This window comes from Lolium rigidum, chromosome 2, assembly GCF_022539505.1.
Source record: "Lolium rigidum isolate FL_2022 chromosome 2, APGP_CSIRO_Lrig_0.1, whole genome shotgun sequence".
NCBI lineage: Eukaryota > Viridiplantae > Streptophyta > Magnoliopsida > Poales > Poaceae > Lolium > Lolium rigidum.
Genome location: NC_061509.1, coordinates 78,397,972 through 78,423,832, shown reverse-complemented (window position 1 = coordinate 78,423,832; position 25,861 = coordinate 78,397,972). Strand labels below are relative to the sequence as shown.

Below are 25,861 nucleotides of genomic sequence, written 5' to 3'. Positions count from 1 at the left end.
ACTAAGATGTTCTGTCACAGCCATAGGTGTAGAGGTGGACTTGCAATTCTCCAGACTAACACGATCTAGCAAATCCATGGCATATTTGCGCTGACTTAATATCATACCCCCTGAATTGGAAGTCGCCTCTATGCCTAGAAAATAGTCCAAGGCACCAAGATCCTTAATAGGAAAACTAGCTGAGAGAGAACGAACAAGACCACTGACAGCCGCAGGGGTAGAGCCAGCGATGACAATATCATCAACGTACACCAACATATACACCTGAACACCGTGCTGCGAGAAAATGAACAGCGATGTGTCGGCCTTACTGGGACGAAAACCAAGCTGAGAGAGGAGAGCACTTAGACGAGCATACCAGGCGCGGGGAGACTGCTTAAGACCATAGAGAGCTCGCTGCAATTTGCACACATAAGAAGGATACCGAGCATCCTCAAATCCAGGGGTTGCTGCATGTAGACATCCTCAGACAAGAAGCCATGAAGGAATGCATTACTGACATCAATCTGGCGCAAAGTCCACCCTCGAGAGACTGCCAAAGACAGCACAAGACGAACAGTGGCTGGTTTAACAACTGGACTGAAAGTGTCACCATAATCAATGCCATGCTGCTGAGTGAAACCACGAGCAACAAGACGACCTTTGTACTTATCAACTGAGCCATCAGGACGGTGCTTGGTCTTAAAAATCCATTTGCTGCCAACGATATTTACTCCAGGTGGTCGAGGAACCAACACCCAAGTATGAGTCTGACGGAGAGCCAAAAGCTCGTCAGACATAGCGGCTCTCCACGCAGTATCATCAAGTGCCTCGCGATGAGAAACCGGTGTCGCAAGAAAAGCACGTCGACGAGGATCATAGCGGATGGTACCATCCGTATATTGTTTGTCACGCCTGGTTTGATCACGAGCACGGGTAACCATGCCATGTCCAGGAGCAGCTGTCGTGGCGGGCGGAGCATCCGCCGATGGAGCACCAGCCGTGGGTGACGCGGCCGGAGCGGCAGTGCTACCGGCAGGAGGCGTCACGGGCTGGGAAGGGGGATGGGCCACAGGCGACGGAGGCCCATCTGGCACGTCGCGATGCTCCGGCGAAGGTGAGGGAGGATCCGGAGACGACGGCCCGGTCGGCGTGCATGGTTCGGGGGGCGTGCAGCCATGCACGTCGATCACACCAGCTGGAGCAGCGACATCGGGCACTGGGGTAACCTGCACAGATGGAGAGCTCACACAAACGGGTGCATTAGAAGACAAATAGGACAGGTCATAATTCCGCATATGGACACTCGTAACCGGTTCATCGGAAGGGGAAGCTATAGCATGCGAAAGAGTAGAAACATCAATGACAACACCGGGAGTGGAATACGGAAACACAGACTCGTCAAAAATGACATCACGGGAAATATAAATACGTCCCGTGGACCGATCGAGACATTTGTATCCCTTATGCATAGGACTATACCCAAGAAACACACACATAGTGGATCGGAAAGCGAGCTTGCGTGCATTATACTTACGCAAACTAGGCCAGCATGCGCAACCAAAGGTGCGAAGGAAAGTGTAGTCGGGCTGAACTCCAAGAAGGCGATGGAAGGGTGTGTCCTTATGCAAAACAGGAGTAGGCATGCGATTTATAAGGTAGCAGGCAGTGAGGAACGCCTCGTCCCAATAGCGAAGGGGAAGAGACGAGTGGGCCAAGAGAGCTAACCCCGTCTCAACCAAGTGGCGGTGTTTTCGTTCAGCGATGCCATTCTGCTGAGATGTGTGCGGGCAAGACACACGGTGGGAAATCCCGGTGCGCTGGAAATAGCGATGCAGTTTATGATATTCACCACCCCAGTCAGATTGTACAGCCCTAATCTTTGTGTTCAAAAGGCGCTCAACATGAGCTTAAAACTCATAGAAAACGTGCTCAACATCAGACTTGTGCTTAAGGAGGTAGATCCAACAAAAACGAGAATAATCATCGACAAAACTCACGTAATATTTGTAACCACCGGATGAAGCAATTGCAGGACCCCAAACATCAGAATGAACCAACTCAAGGGGAACAGTGGAAACACGATAAGAATCTTTATAAGGTAATTGTCGACTTTTAGCACGCTGACAAGCATCACAAACCAAGGTTTGACTAGAGGAAGAACACAAAAGATCGTTTTGCCTAACAATAGACTGAACTATATTATTCGAAGGATGACCGAGACGCTGATGCCACTGGGACGGAGTAATCTTGACGCTGGATGACGCATGGCGGGATGATGAAGACGCACGGCTAAACGGGATGGGGTACAGCCCGTCCTGGCTTCTACCGTGAAGAAGGGTGCGCCTCGTGGCCTTGTCCTTAACAAGGAAAAAGAATTTGTGAAATTCAACAAAGACGTCATTATCGCAAACAAGACGATAGACAGATAAAAGATGCTTGCTAATGTGTGGAACATGGAGAACATTGCGAAGCTTAAGAGATGAACCGGCTAAATTTGAATGACCAATATGCGAAATCGACAAACCTGCACCATTGGCCACTTGCACTTGGTCCGTCCCGCCATAGCGCTCATGCATGTGAAGGCGCTCAAGATCACTCGTCAGGTGATCCGTCGCACCGGAGTCCATGATCCAGTGCGGAGGGTTGTTGGAGGAGGTTGAAGCCGTGTTCCCGGAGCGAGAGTTGTCTTCGTAGCGATAGCGACATTCCGAGGCCTCATGTCCCCAGTTCTTGCAGATTTGGCACTTGGGACGCCAGCGACGACCGCCGTTGCCTCCTCCATTGCGACCGTTGCCGCCACCATCGCGGCGTCGGTCCTGGCCACCGCCATCGCGGCGCCGATCCTGCTGCTGGTTGCCCGTGGAGCCTCCTGACGGGCGACGATCTTGCTGCTGGTAGGTGGGCTGCTGCTGATAGCCGCCCGACGCGCCACCAGATGGTCGACCAAGATTGGTCTGGCCTGGGCGCGACACCGCGTTCGCGGACGAGGTCCACTCATCGCCCTCGGCTTGCTGCGACAGTTGGAGCGCCTCATAGTTCAAGACCATGGAGTAGAAGGACGGCAGCGTGACCGGAACGGTCGCCATGTTGAGCGACGCGGCGATGGGGTTGAAGGCCTGCCCGAGGCCAGTCAGCATGTAGTCGATGACGTCGTCATCGGAGAGCGGAGAGCCGGCGGCGGCCATGGCGTCAGCAAGCGCCTTTACCTTCTGCATATACTCGCCCGCCGTCATGTCCTGCTTCTTCAGCGCCTGAATCTGACGCTTGATGTGCCGAACCCCGGCACGGTTCTGCGCGCCAAACATGGACTGAACAGCAGTCCATGCCGCTGCGGCTGTGGAGCAGCCAAGTAGCTGGCACGCGATGTCCTCCGTCATTGAGGAGAGGAGGAGTCCAAGGACCTTCTGATCTTGTGTCCACCACCGATGGTATTCGGGGTTGTCCACGACACGGGCATCAGCACCTTCCCCTTCGATGAGGGTTTTGCTTGGTGCGGCCGTGGTGCCGTCGAGGTACCCATGAAGAGAGGCGCCGGAGAGGTTGGTGAGGGTGAGGGCACGCCACAGCATGTAGTTGTTGCGGTCGAGACGAACGGTGATGGTGGGGATGACTGCGGGAGCTGCGACCGTGGCTGCCGGGGGCGAGACGATGGCGCCGACGGTGGTGGAGAGGGGCAGCGAAGCGCTGGTCATGGTGGCGGCCGAGATCGGATCGGAGGCGCTAGGGTTGAGAGGCGGCGGTGGGCTGATCAGGCTCTGATACCAAGTTTGAGTTTAGGGTTTCGTGGGGTCACAGCCCTCACGTGTCTCTCCTTTATATAATGATCAGCATACAAGGTTACAAGGGTACAACCGTACATGTATCGACAGATGTATTCCTATACAAGATATACACTAGACCTATCTTAACAGAGGATAACTTATAAAGGGTGCAGATTGGCTGAAGGCAATTGAGATTCTGCTAGTTCAATTCAATATGCTTCATAGGTTGCAGAAAGTTGCAAGTCTGAGGCAAATTCAGGATTCAATTAGAAGAGGGTTGGCTGGGAGAACAGAACTTACTCCTTTGTCGGGAGAGATCTGTTTCTGTTTTGAGATGACATTAGGAATTGTACCTAGGGGTTTGAGATCTGTATTGCAACCAAGGACAATGGTTTATAGCAGTTCAGTAGTATCGTTTGTATCATGCTGTCTTGGCCACACCTGTCTGGTTGCTTAGGTTATTCGCCTGAGATGAATTCCTCCTTTGTGACGACATTAGCTTAAGATACTATGATACAACTTCTAGATATGATTACTTCTCCCTGGGAACTGTATGTCTTCACAACTGCAAGTCTGCAACTCGCTGTATGCTCTTGTGATGTTAAAAAAGGAACACAATAATCGAATGAAAACTGCAGCAGTAGAGGATATAGTGAGGGAACCTGCACGATAGTTAACGGTAATTGCCTTATCTCATGAAATAACTGGTGAACTAGAGATAACAAGGAGCTGTCGTTTGCCGTTGTCCTATGGTAAGTGGGATACAGCATCACATTATACCTAAGGCTCTTGAGATAATCAGCATTGTACATCCTGCCGTGGTAGAAGGGTTGAGATGTCAAGTTGAATAATGTCAAATAAAAAATCCAATAACACCTAAAGTTGCCAAATAACAAATTCAAACACACCTAAAGTTGTTTTTACAAGTTAAGAGCATGTAAGATGCTAAGTTAGAAAGCATTGCGCTAGTGGAATAACGATTGAACCGAGTCCGCATACAGTTTTAACACTGATGAGGAAGATACAATCAACAACATAATGATCTAAAGCACATGAGGACTGAAAACAAGCATCATAGTTCATAGAAACACAATTGACAAGTAGGCATATCTGCATAAACAAAATGCCCAAATCAATTATCCAGCAGCACTGAATCCATTATGTGATCTTCTCCCTTCGCTTAGATTGTACAACATCACTATATGCATAGTGTCCTAGAGAGAATTGACTGCCAGACTGTGTTTTTTATTCCCATATTCAGAACTTCAAATGTAAATGTTATATCAAGCATTATGTGCAATGAGTATCTTACAGAAGAGTTGGGATAGCAAGTTAAAGAGAGAATAGTGTCAGATAACACATTCAAACATGCCTAAAACTGTTTTCACGAGTTATAAGCCCGTAAGATGCAATAACAGCAGTGAAACAAAGGGAAAAAAATATATGATTGGAGCATGTTCAGTTAAAAAGCATGACGCAATTGGCATAACAATCTAACTGAATGTGTGTTTAGGTGCAAACAGTTTTAATCCTGATTGGCATAAGAAAGTCCACCTTAGTTCAGATGGACAAAGAAATGGTCTAAAGCTAATTGAGGACTGAAAACAAGCACCATAGTTCCCAGAAACCACAACTGACGAACAGACATTTTTTCATAAACAAAATGCGAAGACACCAGATCGACTATCCAACAACAATTATCCATTCAATCACTCATCCTCCATCCATATGCAACAGATTCCACTACAGACTACATTCACGCAACCAATCGAAACCCTAACACGGTAACAGGCACATGCTGACCGAGCTAAGAGAACCACCGAGCTCAGCCGCCGAAGCCGTAGAGGGTGCGTCCCTGACGCTTGAGCGCGTAGACGACGTCCATGGCGGTGACGGTCTTGCGGCGGGCGTGCTCGGTGTAGGTGACGGCGTCGCGGATGACGTTCTCGAGGAAGATCTTGAGGACACCGCGGGTCTCCTCGTAGATGAGGCCGGAGATGCGCTTGACGCCGCCCCTGCCCAATTTATTGACAAAAAGGACCACTTGTGAGTGCAATTGATAAAAAAGACCATCTTCTCAGTGGCGGCAGCGGCCCCAGACGACACGTGGCACATGCCGCCGCAGGCTGTGGCGGCAGGAGCTTGCCGTCCCCGCGCCGTCCGTCGCTGTCAGCTGTGGCGGGCCATGCCGCCAGAGGCAACGGAGGCAGGGTGACGTGGAGGATGCCTCCACTGAGTGTGGCGGCAGGCCCCGCCCCTTGCCAAAATATCCCATCACGCGATCGCATCGTCATCTTCATCCACGCGGCCGCCAGTCATAGATTAGTTTAGCAAATTGTTCTAGCTCATATCAATTTTTGAAAATTCATATCCTTTGATCCGGAGCTCGCTTTTAGATGAGACTTCTTGCGTTAAGTTTGTAATTAGATTCTGTATAACTTCCTTGTAGAAAGTTTTCCATCCGAGAAACTTTTTCTGACAACTTTTCGAGCAAAATTATTAAAAAACCGCGAAACGTTTAATCTTGTAACAATTATAGAAAAACCATTACACATACAAAATTAGGAAATACTATACCCCTGGATTCATAAAAATGAATAGAACACAATTATGAAATAAAAATTGACTTTGATAAAGTTTCAAAATATTGAAATTTGATTATGAGAATTTGAGTATTTGTACCTAATCCAAATTCTAGAAATCTAAATGAAATGATTCTTTTTGGAAATGGATCATATCGATGTCCTACACCCAATAACATCACTGCCCAAAAATATTTGAAGGACACCGACGCCAAGGCTGTCGATAAGTTTTCCGCTCTCTTGCTTATAAGCTTTTGAGTTTTCACCGATTTGTTTCCAAGTTTCCACCGTCTTGTTCTTACCGGTTTGTTCTCACACTTATTTTCTTAAACCTTTGCCTAGGGCTCTTTCCGGAGTCGCAGATACGCACCGAGGCCGCTGTCAACAAGCTTCGGGTCGAGCAGGTGGTGGATACCAATCTCCCCTGGACCGCCAAGGACTATCTCACCCCTGGACCGCCAAGGACTATCTCACCGCGCTATTCTGCATGATTACCCATATGCGCGCGGTTGACCGGACCCTTGGCTTGTTGCCGAGCGCTGCCACTGCCGTTTTCAAGTGCCTCTGGCCCGGCGAAACTGTTCCGGAAAGCATTGACCTCGTCGCTGAGCGCCTCCTGCATGAAACAACCCGGCGGCTAAGCGAGTGGCGCCACTCTTCTGCCTGTGCCGGAGCTGACATTGCACTTCGCTTTGTGTGCTCTTGGTACGAGGGCCTGGATATGGACGACACCGCTCCCACCAATAAAGATCCAGCGAAGGGTGCCGCTCACCGTGCCAGGGCTTACGAGATCGCCAGCTACGCCACCACCAGCGACTTCATTCCTCCTCCGGCTAACCTCAACGATGTCTTTACCGATGATGAAGAGGAGGAGGATGAAGAAGCCGGAGAAGGCGACCGCCGAGGCTGAAGCGAAGCGTGCGAGGAACCTCGCTGCCGGTGCCCCGAGCTAGCTCCTGCTGCCCCAGAAGTACAAGTCCCTGTGAAACCCCAACAAGCCTCGGAAGACTCCGCTCCGCTTTACCAGACCCCTTGATCCTATCTTGCCTCGCAGAAAACAATGTTCGTTAAATTTGCCCCCGGTATGCTGGGGTGGAAGATGAACAGTATAAGTTTCCTCCTATCTACTGATGAATAGCCTAATCTCTATCCACCAGAGCAAGGTAAAAGTGTAAAATATGACATGTTCAATTAACTCAATTGTTATTTGGATAATATGGACTAGGATAATATGATTTGGATAAATATGATCATGAACAAGATGAATATGTCTAAATGATTTTGATAGATGGGCTTGGCTATAGGCTTCACTTTTGTGAAAATGAATCTTGTTTAGAATAATGAAGGAAATACATCTATAATGAAAATACACAAATCCTCATGTTTGAATTTGAATAATTTCCAAGAAGGTGGGTCGAAGTAGCTTGGGAATTAGTGTTACTGGTTTGGTAAAGTTATTTTTAACCAAGGGCAAAAGGAATCATTTTAAAATGATTTAGAGATTTTATTTTATGCCAAAAATACTCAAATTCTCATCTTTGAATTTGAATATCTGCAAATGGTTTCAAATATTTTTGGGCAGTGATGTTATTGGATGTAGGACATCGATATGATCCATTTGCAAAAAAGAATCATTTCATTTAGATTTTTAGAATTTGGATTAGGTCAAAAATACTCAAATACTCAAATTCTCATATTCAAATTTCAATTTTTTGAAACTTTATCAAAGTGAATTTTAATTTCATAATTGTGTTCTACTCATTTTTATGAATTCAGGGGTATAGTATTTCCTAATTTTGTACGTGTAATTGTTTTTCTATAATTGTTACAAGATTAAACGTTTCGCGATCTTTTAATAATTTCGCTCGAACAATTGTCTGAAAAAGTTTCTCGGATGGAAAAACTTTCTACAAGAAAGTTATACAGAATCTAATTACAAACTTAACGCAAGAAGTCTCATCTAAAAGCGAGCTCCGGATCTAAGGATATGAATTTTCAAAATTTGACATGAGCTAGAACAATTTGCAAAACTAATCGATTCATAGAAGATTGGCGGGCGTGTGGATGAAGATGGATGCGGCGATGGCGGGACCGGATTTTTTGGCATGGCCTGCCGCCACACTCAGTGGAGGCATCCTCCACGTCACCTTTCCGCCGTTGCCCCTGGCGGCATGGCCCGCCACAGCTGACGGCGACGGACGGCGCGGGACGGCAAGCTCCTGCCGCCACAGCCTTCGGTGGCATGTGCCACGTGTCGCCTGGGGGCGCTGCCGCCACTGAGAAAGTGGTCTTTTTTATCAATTGCACTTACAAGTGGTCCTTTTTGTCAATAAATTGGATAGAGTGGTCTCTTTTGACAAAATTTCCCGAGCCAGCCGCCGGATCGCCGGCTTAGTGATGCCCTGGATGTTGTCGCGCAGGACCTTGCGGTGGCGCTTGGCGCCGCCCTTGCCCAAGCCCTTGCCTCCCTTGCCACGGCCCGACATTGCTGACGATGAGACTGGAGAGAAGAGCGCGGAGAAATCAAGTGGGGAAATTTTCTGGTGTGGTACAAGTGCGGGGCACGCGAGTTTATTTATAGGAGTGATCGAACGCTGTGGTGGAAAATGGAAATGGAGGTCCGTCTTCGCGCGTTCGATTGGAGACAGACGGGTGTGATTCGGCACGCGGCAAGCCGTGCGAGCCGATCCGCGGGATTGGAAACACGGCGCTGTGATTGGTTCGCTGGGGAAAAGGCCGGATCGGTGACCTGGAGGAGTCTGTGTACGGAACTAGGCAATAGAGAGTAGAGACGGTGTGCTCGGTAGTCCCTCTATCCCATAAAATAGGATGACATAAAATACTATTTAGATAAAATCAAACTTCTTAAAATTTGATCAACTATATAGAAAAAAGTTTCAACATTTATAATTCCAAATTGATATTTTCAAAACCATCTTGAAAAATATTTTCATATTATTTGCATTTAAAATTTTAGATGATGATATTTTTCTGTACATAGTTGTTCAAACTTTTAATTTGGGAAGGAGGGAGTACCTTCGAGACAAAAATGACCCTTCAGCTAACTAATTTACAAAATAAATTTAGAATAAAACTATTTCATGAAATAACCCTTTTGCACGACGCCCTACGCCCCGGTGCCGTGGTTTCGCTGCACGACGCCTAACTTCGTGGCACCGAGCTTTTTTCCTACATGTCGTGCGCAGGCCAGTATATTATATGTATGGCACCTAGGCCCAGGGCGCCATGGTCGGCATATAGGGTTACCAAACCCACCTGGGAACAGATCGACGGTGTCCTTGCGCGTATCTCCCTGAGTCGCCGCCACCCTCTACTGCATGACTCGCCTCCTCTCCGCCTCCCCCACCTCTCTTCCCTCCAGCTCTCATCGCCAGCTCCTATGAAGGGCGCCTCCGTACGCCTGAAGCTCGCGGTCATGTGGGGTGCTCTAGTGGAAGGTGCTTCCCGTCCGTGTTGAAGGCCGAGCAGCTGCAGGTGGAGTGCACCAGGGCGTGTGGTCCTACCGTCGGCATGGAAGGTATCATCTCTGTTTCTCAATGTCAATTTAGGTTTTGATATTGTTACATCGTAGTGTCAATTTAGGGATTTTTGTTGTTGTTCTATGTGATGTCTCCACATATGATTTAGGTATTATTAGATTCTGAATTACTATATGCACTTCTTTGTATATGTGAAGCAGAAAAATATGACACGCACTTCCTTGAAATATGATATGCACTTCTATGTATGTTGTGCAAGTAAGTTGTTTCAATGTTGCACTTCTCTGGATTTTTGTTGTTGTTTTATGTGATGTCTCTATATATGTTTGCTTGCACTAGAAAAGATGATGAAATTGCTATTAGTTTCTATGTCCTCTTTTTTGGTTTGGAAAGAAGCTATCATATACTCAAAAACCAACTTGTAATGTTGCTTGTAAACTAGCATGAATTTTTTTTTCTAAATGTGTAGGATGACACTTCTTAACCCACACTATGATCAAAATCACCATGGTCTACTCATGGCGGAGGAGAAGAAGGTACATAAAGTGGATGGCAACATATGGTGTGCTAGCTTGAATTCTTTTTTCATGGTCTTATTATGTGCTAACGTGTATTTTTTTGTAGGTTTTCACTCGTCTTCGACTTGGATCTCATGAGGCTCATGATGAAGAGAAGATGGAGTACGATGATCGGTATACTGAGTATGTGTCAATGATCCTTGCACTTGTAATCAGTGGAGCTCCTATGTGTTTTACCACAGACTCGAGGGGATGGCATGATTCGATGAGGTCATTTATTAGGTGTGTGCAGTTGGTAAAAGACATGCCCCGCAGGTGATATATACACATGGATAGAATTGAGGTATAAGAGATGCCCCCATCTTGCTAATGCCAAGGTTTTGCAACAGTATGCCCATGCATATGATACGTCCAATTTGCATCACTATTCTATATCATAATTTACTGTTATTCATCAATATATTTCATATCTAGAGGTAATACTTATGTCATTCCATCTATCTTTGCATGTTTGATGATTATTGGAGAATTAAACGCCGGAGCCAGGATTCTGCTAGAAAACTGACCGTCAAGACACCATATTTCTGAAGAACAACAATTCCCAGAAAATATACAGAAAATCCTATTTTTCCAGATGACGGGGGAAGCCGGAAGGGGAGGCAGAGATGGGACACGAGGGGGCCAAACCACCCCTAGGCGCGGGCCAGCCTCAGGCCGCGCCTAGGCATGGTATGGGTGCCCCTAGCCCACTCCTGGAATCGCCCCCTCGCGTACTTTAACCCCCCGAGAAACCTAAGATCAGGGGAGCGACTAGAGAAATATTCCGCTGCAGCTACGGGGCAGAGAACCTGAGAGGGAGAAAAGCTATCCGGCAGGTAGAAATTTGCCGGGGAAATTACTTCCCGGAGGGGGGAAATCGTCGCCACCGTCACCGCCATCGAGCTGGACTTCATCGAGATCATCATCACCATCATCTCCACCACCAGCACCATCATCACCGATGTCTTCACGCCATCCCGCTGTAACATCTTGGGTTTGATATTTGTCTAGTTCATAGGGGAAACTCTCCCGATGTTGATTACTCCTTGTAGTTGATGCTATTGAGTGAAACCATTGAATTAAGGTTCATCTCCATATTGTTATTCATCATTATATCACCTCTGATTATGATCCATATGATTTCTCGTGAGTAGTTTTTTTAGTTCTTGAGGACATGAGAGAAGTCATGATGTTAGTAGTGGAACTATGTTGAGTAATATGCAATGATTTGATATTTAAGTTGTGGTGCTATTCTCCTAGTGTTGTCATGTGAACGTCGACTACATGATACTTCACCTTTATGGGTCTAGGGAATGCATCGTGTATTTGGCTACTAATTGTAGGGTTGCGGGAGCGACAGAAACCAAACCCCCGTTAGGAAACCGATGCACGAGGGAGTGTAGGATCTCAAAGTTTAAGGTTATGGTTAGATTTATCTGAATTACTTTATTGTAGTTGTAGATGCTTGCAAGAGGTATAATCACAAGTATGTATTAGTCCAAGTATGGGGTAGTACATTAGCATAGGTTCACCCACACAACACTTACCAAATCATTGAAGATTATTCAGCTATGTGAAGCGAAAGCACTTGACGAAATTCCCGTGTGTCCTCAGGAACGTTTGGTCATCATAGGAAAAATAACCGGCTTGTCCTTTGCTCTAAAAAGGATTGGGCCACTCGCTGCAATTATTATTATTGCATTTTATTTACTCATACTTTATTTATCTGCAATACCAAATACCCCTGCAAACTTGTTTGCTAGTGTTTACACTGAATCTTTGATCAAAACTGCTCGTCAACACCTTCTTCTCCTCGTTGGGTTCAACACTCTTATTTATCAAAAGTACTACGATATACCCCCTATACTTGAGGGTTATCAAGACTATTTTTAGCGCCATTGCTGGGAAGTGAAGCGCTATTGAAGAGTGGAATTGGTAAAGGTAACTTTTACTGTAAGTGTTGTTTTTATTTCTGTCTGCTACTGCTTTATTTCATTATGGAGGCGTCTCTGTTTGACTCTCTATTTGGAATTACTACTACCACTGTTACGGTAGTCGATGAACCACCACATTCTCAATTGGATCCTTTTAAAATACCTATGAAAATTGTTGAACGTGTTATGAATAACTGCTATTTTGGAGATGGAACTGTCCGTCCGGGTGATCATTTACTCTTTATACATGAATTATGCGAGTTGTTCAAGTGCGCATGTATCTCAATGGACCAAGTTAAGAGGAAATTATTCTCTTTATCACTCAAGGGAAGATCCGCGGAATGGTATAAGATGCTGAAGAATGACCGATCTATTGGATGGGAGGAAACATGACGTTTTCTCAGGGCCTACGTGCAGATGTCTTATGGTTACTTCTTCAAGGAGCCAGCAAGCACGAGCACACATGACAAATATTCATTGGAGTCCGCAAATGGAGTCCCATGGTTATCTCCTCGAAGGACCGGAATTGGCGGGTACAGAGGACGATCTCTACATGATGAGCCTTATGGTTGCCTCTCTAAGGGGCCAACAAGGACGAGCATTCCGAGGATCCTCCTCTAAGGACCACCCGAGGAACTTCACGGTCACCTTCACGAGGGACCTGCAAGGATGGGCGGAATCAGTGCGGCAGTTGCAGCATGCCTGATGAGCAGCAGGATTGGCTTAGGGTCTGGGGGGCTCGTCCGGAGAAACCACCCCGTCACAGACATCCATCAGGTACCCCTCAACGAGCCGACCCAACGCTGCCACCGTTGGTGTCAGAGGACGCCCGCAGCCACTCCCTCAAGCAGTCGGGTTTTCTCTCCAAAAAGGTGCATGGTGAAGCCGGAGGCAGAAACCTCACGCCACAGAGGCTAAGTGCCAACCCTCGTCGGACCTTCGCTGACTCAAGCCTTGATGATTGTGCGTTTCCGCTTCTCCTAAGCATGTGGCCAAACACTCAGGGACAATCCCCGTGAGCTATTCTACTTACTCCGTGAGGACCTTTAGCAGATAACAACCTGCACAACAAATGGCTAGCCCTCAAAGGCGTAGCCTCGGGGATAGCTCAAACCAAGAAGCCTCCTCGGGGATGGGTCAAACACTCAGCGCTACCCTGACATAGAGGTCATGAAACTGTCATTGCTCATAAGGCAGAACTTAAAACCTAGTTCTAGCAGACACATCACCTCGAGGAGCCTATTGCATTCCCCTCTTTGCGCACCTTAAGTACGACAACCGAAGCAGGAGCCCGGCTACATCAGGTCAAGCGGCATAATTACCCGGCACCAGAGGTTATTCCACATATATACAGAGAGGTGTCCGCCTCCAAGGTAGCGGAATCGGAGGATGTTGCCTTGCGAGAGCCCGTTGTCGTGGATTTATCTATCCCAGCCGGCGGCAAAGGACATTTTCCAGAAGAAGAAACATCAAGCCCCGTGCTCCAACTGCGTCTTACCTTGGCATGGGACAAGGTGACCGACAGGGTCAGGATGTCAACTAAGCCAAGACCCAAGCGCTCGGGAAGCGAGAGTCTCTCCCTCCAGCAGGGCATGCCAAGGATGGAAATAAAGTCGATGCGAGGCAGAGGGTCGTCGTCTTCCAGCTTCACTGCACCTTGCGGAGGTAGAGGAGGTGAAGGCGGGTTGACCTTCTGGGCAGCCTCACTCTTGTTGCGGCTCCCAGGTGGACGACCCCGTGGCCGTTTTGCCGCCGGAGCTTCACCACCTTCTCCCGCCCCAGAGGATGATGCCACACCGGGAGAGCCCCCGCGGCCGCCGCGACCGCCACGAATCCTTCCTCGACCTCCACGCCTCCCGCTCCCTGGAGGGTGAACGCGCGGCCTTCTTGGCGCATGACTTACTCTCTCCAGCACGGCAGGACCCTTGTTTTTCTCAGATCCGAAGAGCCCCTTCGGCGCCATCTGGTGGAAGCAAGAGAAGAGGAAGAAGACTGAGGAGTAGGTGGGGCAACAGGCCACGCGACCCACTCCGCGACGGTCGCGAGATTAACGGCTGCGGATCGACGATCGTTTTGTGTGCACGGCTCAGATGCAAACGGTCATAGGTCAAAGCGCCCATGTGGCGCAATCACCTCGGCAACAGGGGGGCACTTTCCCTTCCAGGATGGCGAACAAATGCAAGTACCTGAGGAACATGCGCTCTTACGTCCTGGAGTACCCCTCTGCGTGCACCACTCGAGCGGGGGTTGGGCATGGTGTATTATCCGGGATCAGTCCCCTCGAGCGTCAAGCCAGGGCTATTGAGCTTTGGTTTCGGGCTTACCCGTAACAACCACCTCACCAAGGTCTCTGATGCTGGATGTCTCGAGCACCACACGCATGGGTACCAGGGAACACAGGGTGCAGAAGGAGTAGATGTCAGGAACGAGGCAGCGCGTCGTTACCTAGAATTGCCTCCCCGAGGAATCGGCTACCAATGCATGACGCCTCTCTCCCTTGCCCAGGGCCCCTCCGTGAGGTTAAAGCTCTCCAATAAGATAAGTCTCCTTTGCCTCCCACCCTCGCAAACCTTTGCGTGGTTTTTATGCGCTCTTGACCCTTCTAAACATACTATCGCAGGGCTCCGAGGCACACCCTCACGAGTTACATCAGCTACCTCGTCTGGAAAGCAACAAGTGACTGATCCTGATCAGGCTAATCACTATGTTAATTTGACCGGAGGATAGTCTCTGAGACGATATGTGGCTGAACACAATGACGTACGGAACCTCCACGAGGGCTTGGAATGCACCCTAACATACTTCATTCGAAAGCATATTTACATTACAGATAGTGCCTCGCGGGCGATGTCTACAATATGCTACTACTAATTATGCGCCTGCCACCAGAAGGAGTGCACCCTTTTCCCCTATGATGGGCAGCAGATCCTCCAGGAGCAAGATAAGCTCGCCCAGAGGAGGATCAACAAAAGGCCCCCTGAATGGGTCTTCACCGGGTCAGGAGCTGGGGTGCGACGGTGACGCGGCGACCATTGCGGTCCCAAACGCTCACCCAGAAGTTCCCGTTGCCGCGATAGCGGAGGCGTAGCCGAGACCCGCGTAGGAGGGCGTTCTCGACAACGAAGTGCCTCCAACCGACGGTGAGGAGGAGGTCTTCATGGCCGCGTCGCTCGGTGTTGACATTCCAATACCGGACCCCGTTGGTATGGTACAAGGCCACGCCGCCGGGCATCTCGCCGGTGCACTCTCGCGCAAAGGTTGCAGGCAACCTCAGCCTGTTAACCCAGTCGGAAGCATCAAGGACGATGAGGAGGTCGACGAACGTAGCGACTCGGCCCTCCTCGGGCTTCATGGCGGCCAGGCGAGGCGGACGCGGAGGTGGGCTCGGTGCTGGCGATCGCTCGCCGCGCCTCTTCCGCGGCTTCTTTGTCACGACTGCCCGGGGACGGCCGCGAGGGAGCTTAGCAGACCCTCTGCTGACGCTCGGCCCCGCAGCTGCCGAGGGTGTCGCTCCTGCGACGGTGGCAGTTGATGGCCCTCCGCCGTGCGCAACCATCTGCAGGCTTCTCGGCTTCCTCGCGATGAAACCCACCGCCGCGTCGGCCAACATCGACAACTCCGACGCCATGGGGATAAGAGCTAGAGAAGATGAAGAATGGGAAGTTAAGAGGGTGGCGAACCCTCTTCCCTCCTAAAAAACCCGGACTGATGGGTCCGCCGATGCTTCGATCGCCGTGCATTGATCACCGGGGAACGCCATGCGCCCCAAAAACCCTGCGCGGAACCGCAAGGCCACGTCTTGTCGCGCCGCGATTTTTAAAACCAACGATGGAGGATCTTCTGCCGTTTGTTGCGCACGGTTCGGATGCAATCGACTATTCCGTCCGGTGGGCCCACGTGAAGAGACTTGCGCCAACAATTGTTGGCCACATGCCATTTCGCGGCCATCAACGACAAGTAGGGTGTCCGGGGGCTACTGTGGGATCCCTGGCAAGTAGGGTGCCACGGACCTATGGTTGCTGGGCCCATGATAGCCTTTCGAAAGCAATCAATCGGGGAGGCGACCCCCGGGTGAGGCTCTGTCAACACCCGGATTTTTAAGTCCAGATGCCTATTATGCCATTCATCGCAATCCCAGGAATATTGTTGTTGCGAGACATAATAGTTGAATATCATAGAGTCATCATTTATTACAACACATAATCGTCTTACAAAGGTAGATCACATGATCCAATATTACAATAGTAGTTGATCTATCGATCAACGAACATCACAAATAGCGGAAGCAAAGTAGTAGTGGCTATCTAATCCACAGGCCAACGCTTGACGTCAGGAGCGGTCCTAGTTGTCGTAGACGTCCTGCTGTCCATCTTCCTCGTCTGCTTGTTCACCTTCATAGTCCGGCCATTTGAATAGCCGGGGACAAAGCCATGAGTACTTTAAAGTACTCGCAAACTAATACTAGTGTAAGTACTATCAATTTTAGTAAGGGGATACTAAGCTCTAGGTTTATTTGCATAAAGCCAAGTTTATTTCATAAACATTTAGAAAAGACTCTTCATTTGCTAAACTAACTCAAGTGGGAACATTAGTGTCATTCCCACAACTCTGTTGTGATTCAATTCAAAGTCACCATTCACCTTTCAAATTCAAGTCCCATGTCATATGTCACATTTTTGAAAAGATCCTGATGACGGAACAGTATGGCCTTTCCAACCGTCCATAACCGTGGACACGGCTATTCGAATAGTTCTACACTCTGCAGAGGTCGTACACTTGTGCCACAATATTTGCCATAATCCGTCAGGGTTAACTGGCCCTGATTTATCATACTCCGTATGCGGACTACCAACCATAACCTTTCACTTACATACTCTAGTATAGGCACCTCTCCCCATGAGCTTGGCCTCCCGGTGAAAACCGCGATCAACCCGGGAGCCGCACGGGGCTTGGGCCGGACATTCACCTCATTCCACGTCATATCGCATCGTTTTGTTTGTTGTAGAGGCAGCCTTCGGCCTAACCCCGATGACGCTTGTTTAGAGGGAACCCATACTAAAGCACATAAATTTCTAGTTAAGCCCTTACCCATATTGGGTATTGTGGGGGTACTTTCAAATTGGAATGGTATCGCATCCGAACCCAACCATCGGTTTTTGTAAAATTCACCAAGTCATTCACAAGTCATATTCACCTTCAAAATCTTTCAATAGAATGAATCATCATTCCAAGGTTTTCAAAGTCATTTCATTTCACATGTTCCCATCTAGAGTAGTCAATTTTATTTGTTTAGCACTAGCAACTAGTCATGAGGGGTGCTAACTAGCTTGTCTTGCTCTAGGCTAACTTTGATGCTCTTGTTCTACTCTATATCTAAACCCAGTGAAATCATGAATCAAAAGTAAACTTTGATAAACAAAATTTAGTAAAGCTTGTAAAGTAAAATCTTGGGATAGGAGCATTAAGCATAAAAATAATGGTGCCTTGCTCTTGTAGAGCTTTGCACAAGGGAACCTTGCAAGAATATTAGCTTGCAAGAATATTAGCTTGCATTAGTCTAGCTTGCATTGGTAATAGCTTGCCTTGATTGGTGATGTGATCAAAGTTTTCTTGCCCTTCCTCTTGGTAGAAGACCTCTTCTTCTTGATAGTCTCCGGTACTAGCGTCTATAAACGAATACGAGGATACAATCACCAAACAACACTTAAGTAGTCTTAATTAGCCTTAATGGATCACAAAATGGATCTAGCATCATTACTTAACATCTATTCACACATTAAGCTAGGGTTTCCTTATTTAATAATAGGAGAATAATTTCCTCTTATTGAACATTGAAGTTAGGGTTTCTCTTTGGTTTGGAGGAATAATTTCCTCTCATTGAATTCTTCTTAAGATTTAATCTTTTCAAATAACCAGGGGTGATAAATGTTGACCAAGGTCAACACTTCACACTTATCATTTGAGAAAAATGATTTAAATGAGATTCATCATCTCATGTGATTTAAATAACTATTGCAAATGAAATACTATTATGATTTAATTTCTACAAGTGAGCAAGTATGAGCCTAAGTAAATAAAGGTCAACACATTACTTCATATCACTTGAGAAATGATTTAAATGAGGTGCTACACCTCATAGATTTAAATTCTAAAATTTGGTATAGTTTAAAATGGACTAGTATTGACTACATAGCCAATATTTTGATTCTAGCCCATGATCATGTACAGAACCCATATCATATTTCTACATATTAAATTATAGTTTGTTAAATGTGAATTATGAGAGGTGGAATCACCTCAAAATTCAAAAGGGTTGATTTTTCATAATTATTCTAAGTCAGAAAAGTCTATGTCTTGTTTATTTTGCTAATTTAATTATACAACAGATATTGGTTTGAATCTAGTGTCATTGGATAGATAATTTCACTGGCTTTCCAACCATATGAAATTCACTAAAAATGGCCAAGTAGATTTGGAGATATTTGATTTCTAGCAAAGCATCTGATAGCAATTTAAATGAAAAAGAATTAAACAAAATTTGAATTCAAACGGGGCGGGAAGAAGTTGGGCCGGCCCAGCTGCTGCCCGGGCCTGGCGTGCATGGCGCATGCACGTCGGGCACGCGCGGAGCGCGCAGATCGTCGGATGACGATCCGACGGCGCTGGGCCGTCGTCTTCCTCCCGAACCAGGGATCTTGCGGGGGCCATATCTCTCACCTCGGAGCTCGGATTGAGGCGTGGTTAGATGCGTTGGAAAGGTATTTTCAAGGGCTACAACTTTGGTGTAGGGCTCGATGGCTATGGTGATGAAAATCTGGGCGGTTTTTGAGGGATGCCGCCGGTGGCCGTGGCGAGCTCTTGGCTCCGGTGTGAGGCAAGGAGGGAGAGAGGGAGGCTCTAGGAGGGAGAGAGGGAGGCTGTGAGGTGGTGTGGTGCTGTCCCAAGAGAGGATGGGGGGTTTATATAGGCTTGAGAGAAGGAGGAGGACAAGTGGTGGCATGGTGAGGTCTACATCAATGGCATGGGCTTGGCATGGTCCTCTTTGCATCATTTTCTTGGTCTATGAGTGCTGCATGCTTGGTTGAGGTGGGATGATGGTATTTGACATAGGGTGCAGGGTGTGAGAGGGCTAGAGGTGTGCACCATTGATTAAAGTGAAAAGCATATGTGGTACATGCAAATGAGTGGCATGCTTGAGCATGGTGATCATGGCCAAGGTGGTATCATATCATGATGTGCTTTTCAGAGTACCATGGTGTACTATCAATGATGGAAAGAGAGAGAGAGAGAGAGAGAGAGAGAGAGAGAGAGAGAGAGAAAAGTGAGAAAGTGATGATTAAAGTGAATTGTACCCCATTTTCACTTTATGTGTACTTTTCATCTCCAAAGCAATGACCTCCCTTGTGTGTAACTTTGGAAAAATGGCTGCATGGTTGTATTCTAAATAATGTTGGGCAACAATGTGTGGCATTGGTTTGAAATTTGGAGAGGTTTTGTGAAAATTCAAATAGTGGAGGGAATCTAGAATTTGTTTCAAGGTGGCATCTTGGCTTGAATAATTAGAGCAATGGTCAAAGCTTTGGTCAAAGTGGTCAACACGAAAAAATGTTCATCTTGATGAGGTCTTGGATGAGGTTCAAATACTTGTTAGGGTTTGGTTTAAGAATCTCTTAATAGAAGAGCTCAAAGTGGGTAAGATAATATAAAATGGCCAAATGACCATTATCACATGTATGTTGATTTTGAGTTTTGCTTTGATTTGATTTTGGTTTCTTTGATGCAATTGTGCTTATTTATCATATCTAAGAGTTTTACAAACAAAAGATCAATCAATGGTGGCCTTGGGTGAAGATTTGAAAAATTGGGTTATGTGTATGTGAGTTAAAAATGGAATTATCTCACCATTTGAATTCTCTCCATTTAATTTGACCTTTGTTGACTCTAATGTGGTTCTTATTAGTTTAGAAACATTTTAAGAGCATTGAACCCAATTCAAAAGGTCTTGTTCAAAGATTTGCAAATTTGGCCTTAATACATAAGAGATGATGTGTCACTTTTTACTAAACTTGTAAATGGTTGATCTTGCTTCTCTTGGACATGGGTTAGGGTACATTTAGTGTTATATTAGGCTTAGAGATGGTTTCACACCATTTGGTCAAGGTTTAAAGTCATAGGTCAAGATTTAGTGAATTGGCTATGTGTCACATAGGTTTCTATGCATATGTTGCATTTGAGATTTTAATTTGACTTGGCTTGATTCAAAAGGTGTTGTTGAGTGTTGAAATGGTATATGGAAGTGATCCAACCATTCTCAACAAGTCCTAGGGTCAATCTTCTCAAATTCACAAATTTGCATTTTACTCTCATATGCCTCTATGGCATTTTTAGTTTCTTTTTATTTTCTTTGGAAACCACTTGGATTAGGTTTGATAAGTGCTAGGTAAGGTGTATGAGGGTTTTCCAAACCTCTAAACAAAGTGGGAAGTTCTAGGGTAAAGATTTATAAATATAGCCATAGGCACATATGCCTCTTTCTTATTTAATTTCCTTTTATTCTATTTTAACTAGTATGGTGATAGGAGGGGTGAGGTTTAGGGTTTAAGATCATTTCAAATACTAATAACAAGCAATCATAGCCATAACACAAGAATTAAGCAAGATCACTATGTATCATACTCTATTTAATAAAAAGTTTTTGTTGGTTCCAAAATTTGGAACTAGTGAAATTCATTTGTTTTATTTTGAAATTCTTGGGATGTTACAGGCTCCACGAGGTATGAAGCCCTCTCGGGGACATCGAGCTGGAGCGGAAGACAGGCTCGGGGAGGAGCTCCCTCGCGGAGGTTCCCAAGCCACCTACCTCCCACAAGTCAGGAGGCCTCCATTGAAGATGATAAGATCAACCAGGGAGTTTAGGATTCCTTGTCCACCAAGCCTGCTGCAAGTACATGTGGAGTGGGCTCTCAGGCTACAAGACAAGCGAGGCTCGCGCCACAAACGTCATGGCTGAGCTCAAAATCTCCGTCCCGAGGAGGCAAGATTTCTTGGCCCCTTTAGTGATTAAAGCGGGCTCGACAAGGACCAGAGGTCCAAGGCTCTGCCCTTGCCACTTTAGTGCAAGGCCCGGTGGACGGCACAATCTGCCAGAGGAGGTGTCATCAACAACCTCAACATCTGCCATGGACCGGCACTTTAATCTTTCCCGCCCTCAGTTTGGAGATGTGGGAACCCTTCCCCCTCAAGATATTTCGAGGGGAAGAGGACCAGCTCTCCTATAAAAGGACTAGCCTTCTAGCGTAGAAGAGGACGATCCTGAGCGATCACAAACCCTAGACATATGTACGGTCATCTTCTTCATTGTGACCTGCAATACATACACCAAAGCAGGACGTAGGGGTTTTACTTCTCCGAGGGTCCTGAACCTAGGTAACTGTCGTCTCTCTCTCTCTCTCTCTCTCTCTCTCTCTCTCTCTCTCTCTCTCTCTCTCTCTCTCTCTCTCTCTTTCTCTCTCAGTGCCCGCCTTCGGTAAGACGACGACGTGATCTTGAGTCCCCTGTGTTTAAACCTTTCGGGTTCGGTGATACCCGTGTTTCTTCGCGGACACGAATCTTCGGTAGAAGTATCTGTTTATTTCTTTCCTTTTTTTACATCTAGGATCTCTTTCCCCCCTTTTTCTACGTCTAGGATCTTCACAATAATATTTTTCTCCGGATCTGGATGTAATAACAATAGGTTCTCCCAAAATCTAGATGTATTTTTTAATTTTTCAGCCACTCCTACTATTTTTTACAGGAAATAAAGGCACATTTACTTTTCCATATTTTTTGTCTGGATTTGTAGTCCACGGATGTGGATGTTTTTCCTCCACGAAAAAGAGAAGGATGTGGGAGATTTGCAGTGCAGCACGGAAAGAGAAAGCGCGAGCGGGAGGTGCACTTTCTATATTTGGAAAGTGCAGTCTGTGGGACTACTATTTTTTTTTTATATTTGATCGACGCACCCTCTAGCACTAATCACGGTGGGGAATAACATAGAGTTGTGTTATGCATATGTCACTACTCTATGTTACTATCTTCATAGTGTACAGTAACTTAGATATAGTATGATGTATAAGTGTAACGATTAGTTTATATACTTATTGTATCTTGAAAATTATGATGTTATGGTAACATAGCTATTTCATCTGTCTCGGTTTAACAGGCACACACGTAGCCCAAAAAACTGCTTTGATCATTATTTTGGTCAATAAAATATAAAATATAAATTAAAATAATTATATCATTCGAAACCTTTTTTTAATACGAATCTAATGGTTTAAATTTTATAGACATATAATTTATATTTTGTTGACTAAATTTATGATAAACTTTGCCTTAAACTACGTGTGTGCCTGTTAATCTGAGACGGAGGGAGTAGTTACCACAAACATCTATTTTTTCATTTAATGTCATATCATGTCATCAAAATGCCTAGTTGACAATGGATGTAGTTCCATATTACTACCTTAGTTACTCCCGCTATGAGTAGTCTGATAGTAATCTGTGCCCAGGCACTATGTAGCGACACCTATTACAATATCACACTTTATGCATTTACTTTCTGTATCATTGTTTGAACAATCTAAGTATTTTTTTATTGTTATTTAGGGGATTTTCTATGCTTATTTTGAACAAGATGTCTATTCGTCCAGGTTGGAATTTTACCTAATTTTTGGAAGATTGGGCAAGATAAACATGATATGATCGATATTGTTTCTGTTTTTTGAAACATAAATAAGTCAGCGATGTTGATAAGACTTACATGATCCATGCTCACGTGTCCAACTTACACATGTAAGAATACCTTTTTTTTACATGGAGCATATTTATTCCATCAATTAGAAGGCACACCTACATCGCTGACCGCTAGCACCATAACATTGTTTGGCATGTCGTCTACCCACACACGGGTAGACACCCGAGCAGTTGCCCCCATTGCTGTTAGAGCATGGGCTAGTTTATTGCTAAATATGGGACTATAAAAAAAGTTAACTAGAGAAACATTTAAACAGACAAAAGACCGAATGTCTTTACAAATTACCCCTCTGAAGGATCAAAGATCGTCGATTGAACCGCGCGGACAAGGTTCTAGGCATCCCTATCTACATCAATACAATTCATGCCCCAGGCCACTGCTTGGTGAAGAGCAACCACACACGCATGTGCATCTTCCCTCGCTACAGTAGCGAAATAATGCAACTTGCTCCTACACCAATGACATGCCCATATCGATCCCTCGCAACAAAACTCCATCCTCCTGACATATCAATTGCTGAAAAACTAGCATCGACATTGATCTTAAAGCGATCCTCCCTTGGTACCCTCCAAATCATAGCACAAGAAGAATACCTCATGACCCTATTCATGGTTACTCAGCCGTTCATAATATGATTTGTTTCTCAACCTCAATAACACGATGAGTGATATAAATCCCGTTAATTTATTCATGACATCGATCGATTAAGCAAAGTGCAGAAATACAAGCTTAATTAGGTATGGCCACATGAGACATTGAACTAGGAATGCAAGGCGAAGGGCACTTCTTGAAAACGATCACGAAAGGCTGGCGCCCATCTTTATCCACGGTTAGCCACCTATATCCCTCGTAATCGTACAAGACCAGATCGCGACACGGCTCCTTGTGGCACGACGCCAGCTTGTACCCGTTGTTGTGTCTCTCTGCACGGAACCGGAACAATTTATTCCTCCTCTCTATCTTCGATGGCACCGGCGCCCCAAGATTGAAGCCGACGGTGACGTGCATCTGGTCCGTGCTGATGTAATCCTTGATGTGCCACTGGAGCTCCATCATGCACATGTTGATGATGTTCTTGAAGGTGAGTAGGAGGTCGCTCGAGAGGCGGGGCACGGAGCCGCCACTCTCCTCCGCCGGCATAATCATCACAGCGTTGCCCCCTTTGGGCTAGCACCGAGCTATGACCGCACGCATAGGGCAGTCGACCGGAGCTATGCTGGCAGCGAAGAGGCATAGGCCGCTCATGTTGCGGTCGGCCGGTAGGATCTGGTAGAGGTTGTTCTTTGTCAGCTCGTGGCCGTCTGTGTCGTAGATTGGCTGCCCCTGTGCCTGTGCAGCGTCGCAAGGGCCGGTTAGCTGGGAGGCCATGGCCATGCCCAAGAACGGGATGATGACAATGAGGAAAGAGCGCTCCATGACAATGAAAGATAATTTGTGGTTGCTTGAGATACTAGTGGTGATGATTGAAAGACATCTAGAGAGTGGGTTTATATAGATGGTGTGAGCCGATGTTTAATTAGCAACATTTACAATAGACATATGCATATCACTAGTTTATTATTCTTTTTATCAACTAGCACCGGCAACATTTTATATGTAATTGATTGGTTTTATATAAATATTGCCTAAGTTCAAACCATTCAATAGCTTTAACCGCTTTATTGTAACCATATTGAGATACTAGCTCTATGCCCGCGCGTTGCTGCGTAAGAATGACAAATATTGTCTTACATGTTTTCTTGAAAAAAATAGCAAGGCAATATATATGCTCGCCTAGTTTGGAAGTCGCTTGCTGGTTTTTGCTTTTTTTGTCTTTATCTTTACAATTTCCAACTCTAATTCCTATTTTTTCATGCATGTAAAAATCTAATGTGTCACTGCAATTAATGATGAGAGAGATCGTATCGATATCAAAGATAGTAAATACCATACCATATCATGTAAATTTAGAAATATTAATGTTAAATAAATTTTATACACCCTTTTACATTGAAATTCTACAAATCAATGAAGTTAATATACTATTGCATGATATCGTCCATTATAGAGATAGTATCATCTACATGATACTACTAATCCCTCCTATCCATATTTGTAGATAGTAGATACCATAACAAAGCATGTTAATTTAAAAAAATTAATGTCAAATAAATTTTGTACATCCTTTTGCATTGAATTCTACAAATCAATGAGATTAATATACTACTGCATGGTATCGTCCATTAGAAAGATAGTATCATATGTATGATACTACTAGTCCCTCCTAGCTATCCATATTATGTGCATATAATTTTTCATTCAAGTCACACTTTGAAAACTTTGACCAAATTTATATATAGTAATATGAAGATCTACTACACCAAATACATAATATATAAAAAATATATTTCATAATAATTATAAAAATATAGTTTATTATATATATTTATATTTCAATCAATACTAGTTCAATGCTCGTGCGTTGCCACAGGTTTGAAAGTTTTTTCATAGTTGTGACAAGCCTGATGATTTGTAATGTACAGAAATATATTGCCATAATATTTTCCAAAAACAATAAAATTCCATGTTGCTTGAAATGTAATTCAATAAGAAGCTATAATTCAACATTATGTATGCATAGAAAGCAATGACCCAACTATTAAAACTCATAGTAAAGTGCATGTGTGTTACTCAAATAAAGTAATCAACCTTGATTAAGTTGTTTGATTTGTTTCACGAATAAGCTTGACTATCACGCTAAGTTTCATGTA

The 25,861-nt window shown here is 45.5% G+C and overlaps 1 protein-coding gene across 1 annotated transcript; it reads right to left on the bottom strand.

Moving 5' to 3' along the window:
• Positions 1–5,568: 5,568 nt before the first annotated feature.
• LOC124691989 (histone H4-like) lies at positions 5,569–8,817 on the bottom strand. Its single transcript, XM_047225290.1, has 2 exons — positions 8,684–8,817; positions 5,569–5,758 (listed from the first exon to the last, which is right to left on the bottom strand). Exons 1-2 carry the CDS (start codon positions 8,809–8,811, stop codon positions 5,569–5,571), a joined length of 318 nt encoding a protein of 105 aa, XP_047081246.1. The 5' UTR covers positions 8,812–8,817.
• Between the last annotated feature and the right edge of the window lie 17,044 nt (positions 8,818–25,861).

Excerpts from the sequence above, each read along its gene's own strand:
- LOC124691989 (XM_047225290.1), bottom strand. The coding sequence starts at position 8,811 with ATGTCGGGCCGTGGCAAGGGAGGCAAGGGCTTGGGCAAGGGCGGCGCC. Across the intron at positions 5,759-8,683 it reads CGGCTGGCTCGGGAAATTTT|GGGCGGCGTCAAGCGCATCT; the intron begins GTCAAAAGAGAC and ends TAAATTGGGCAG.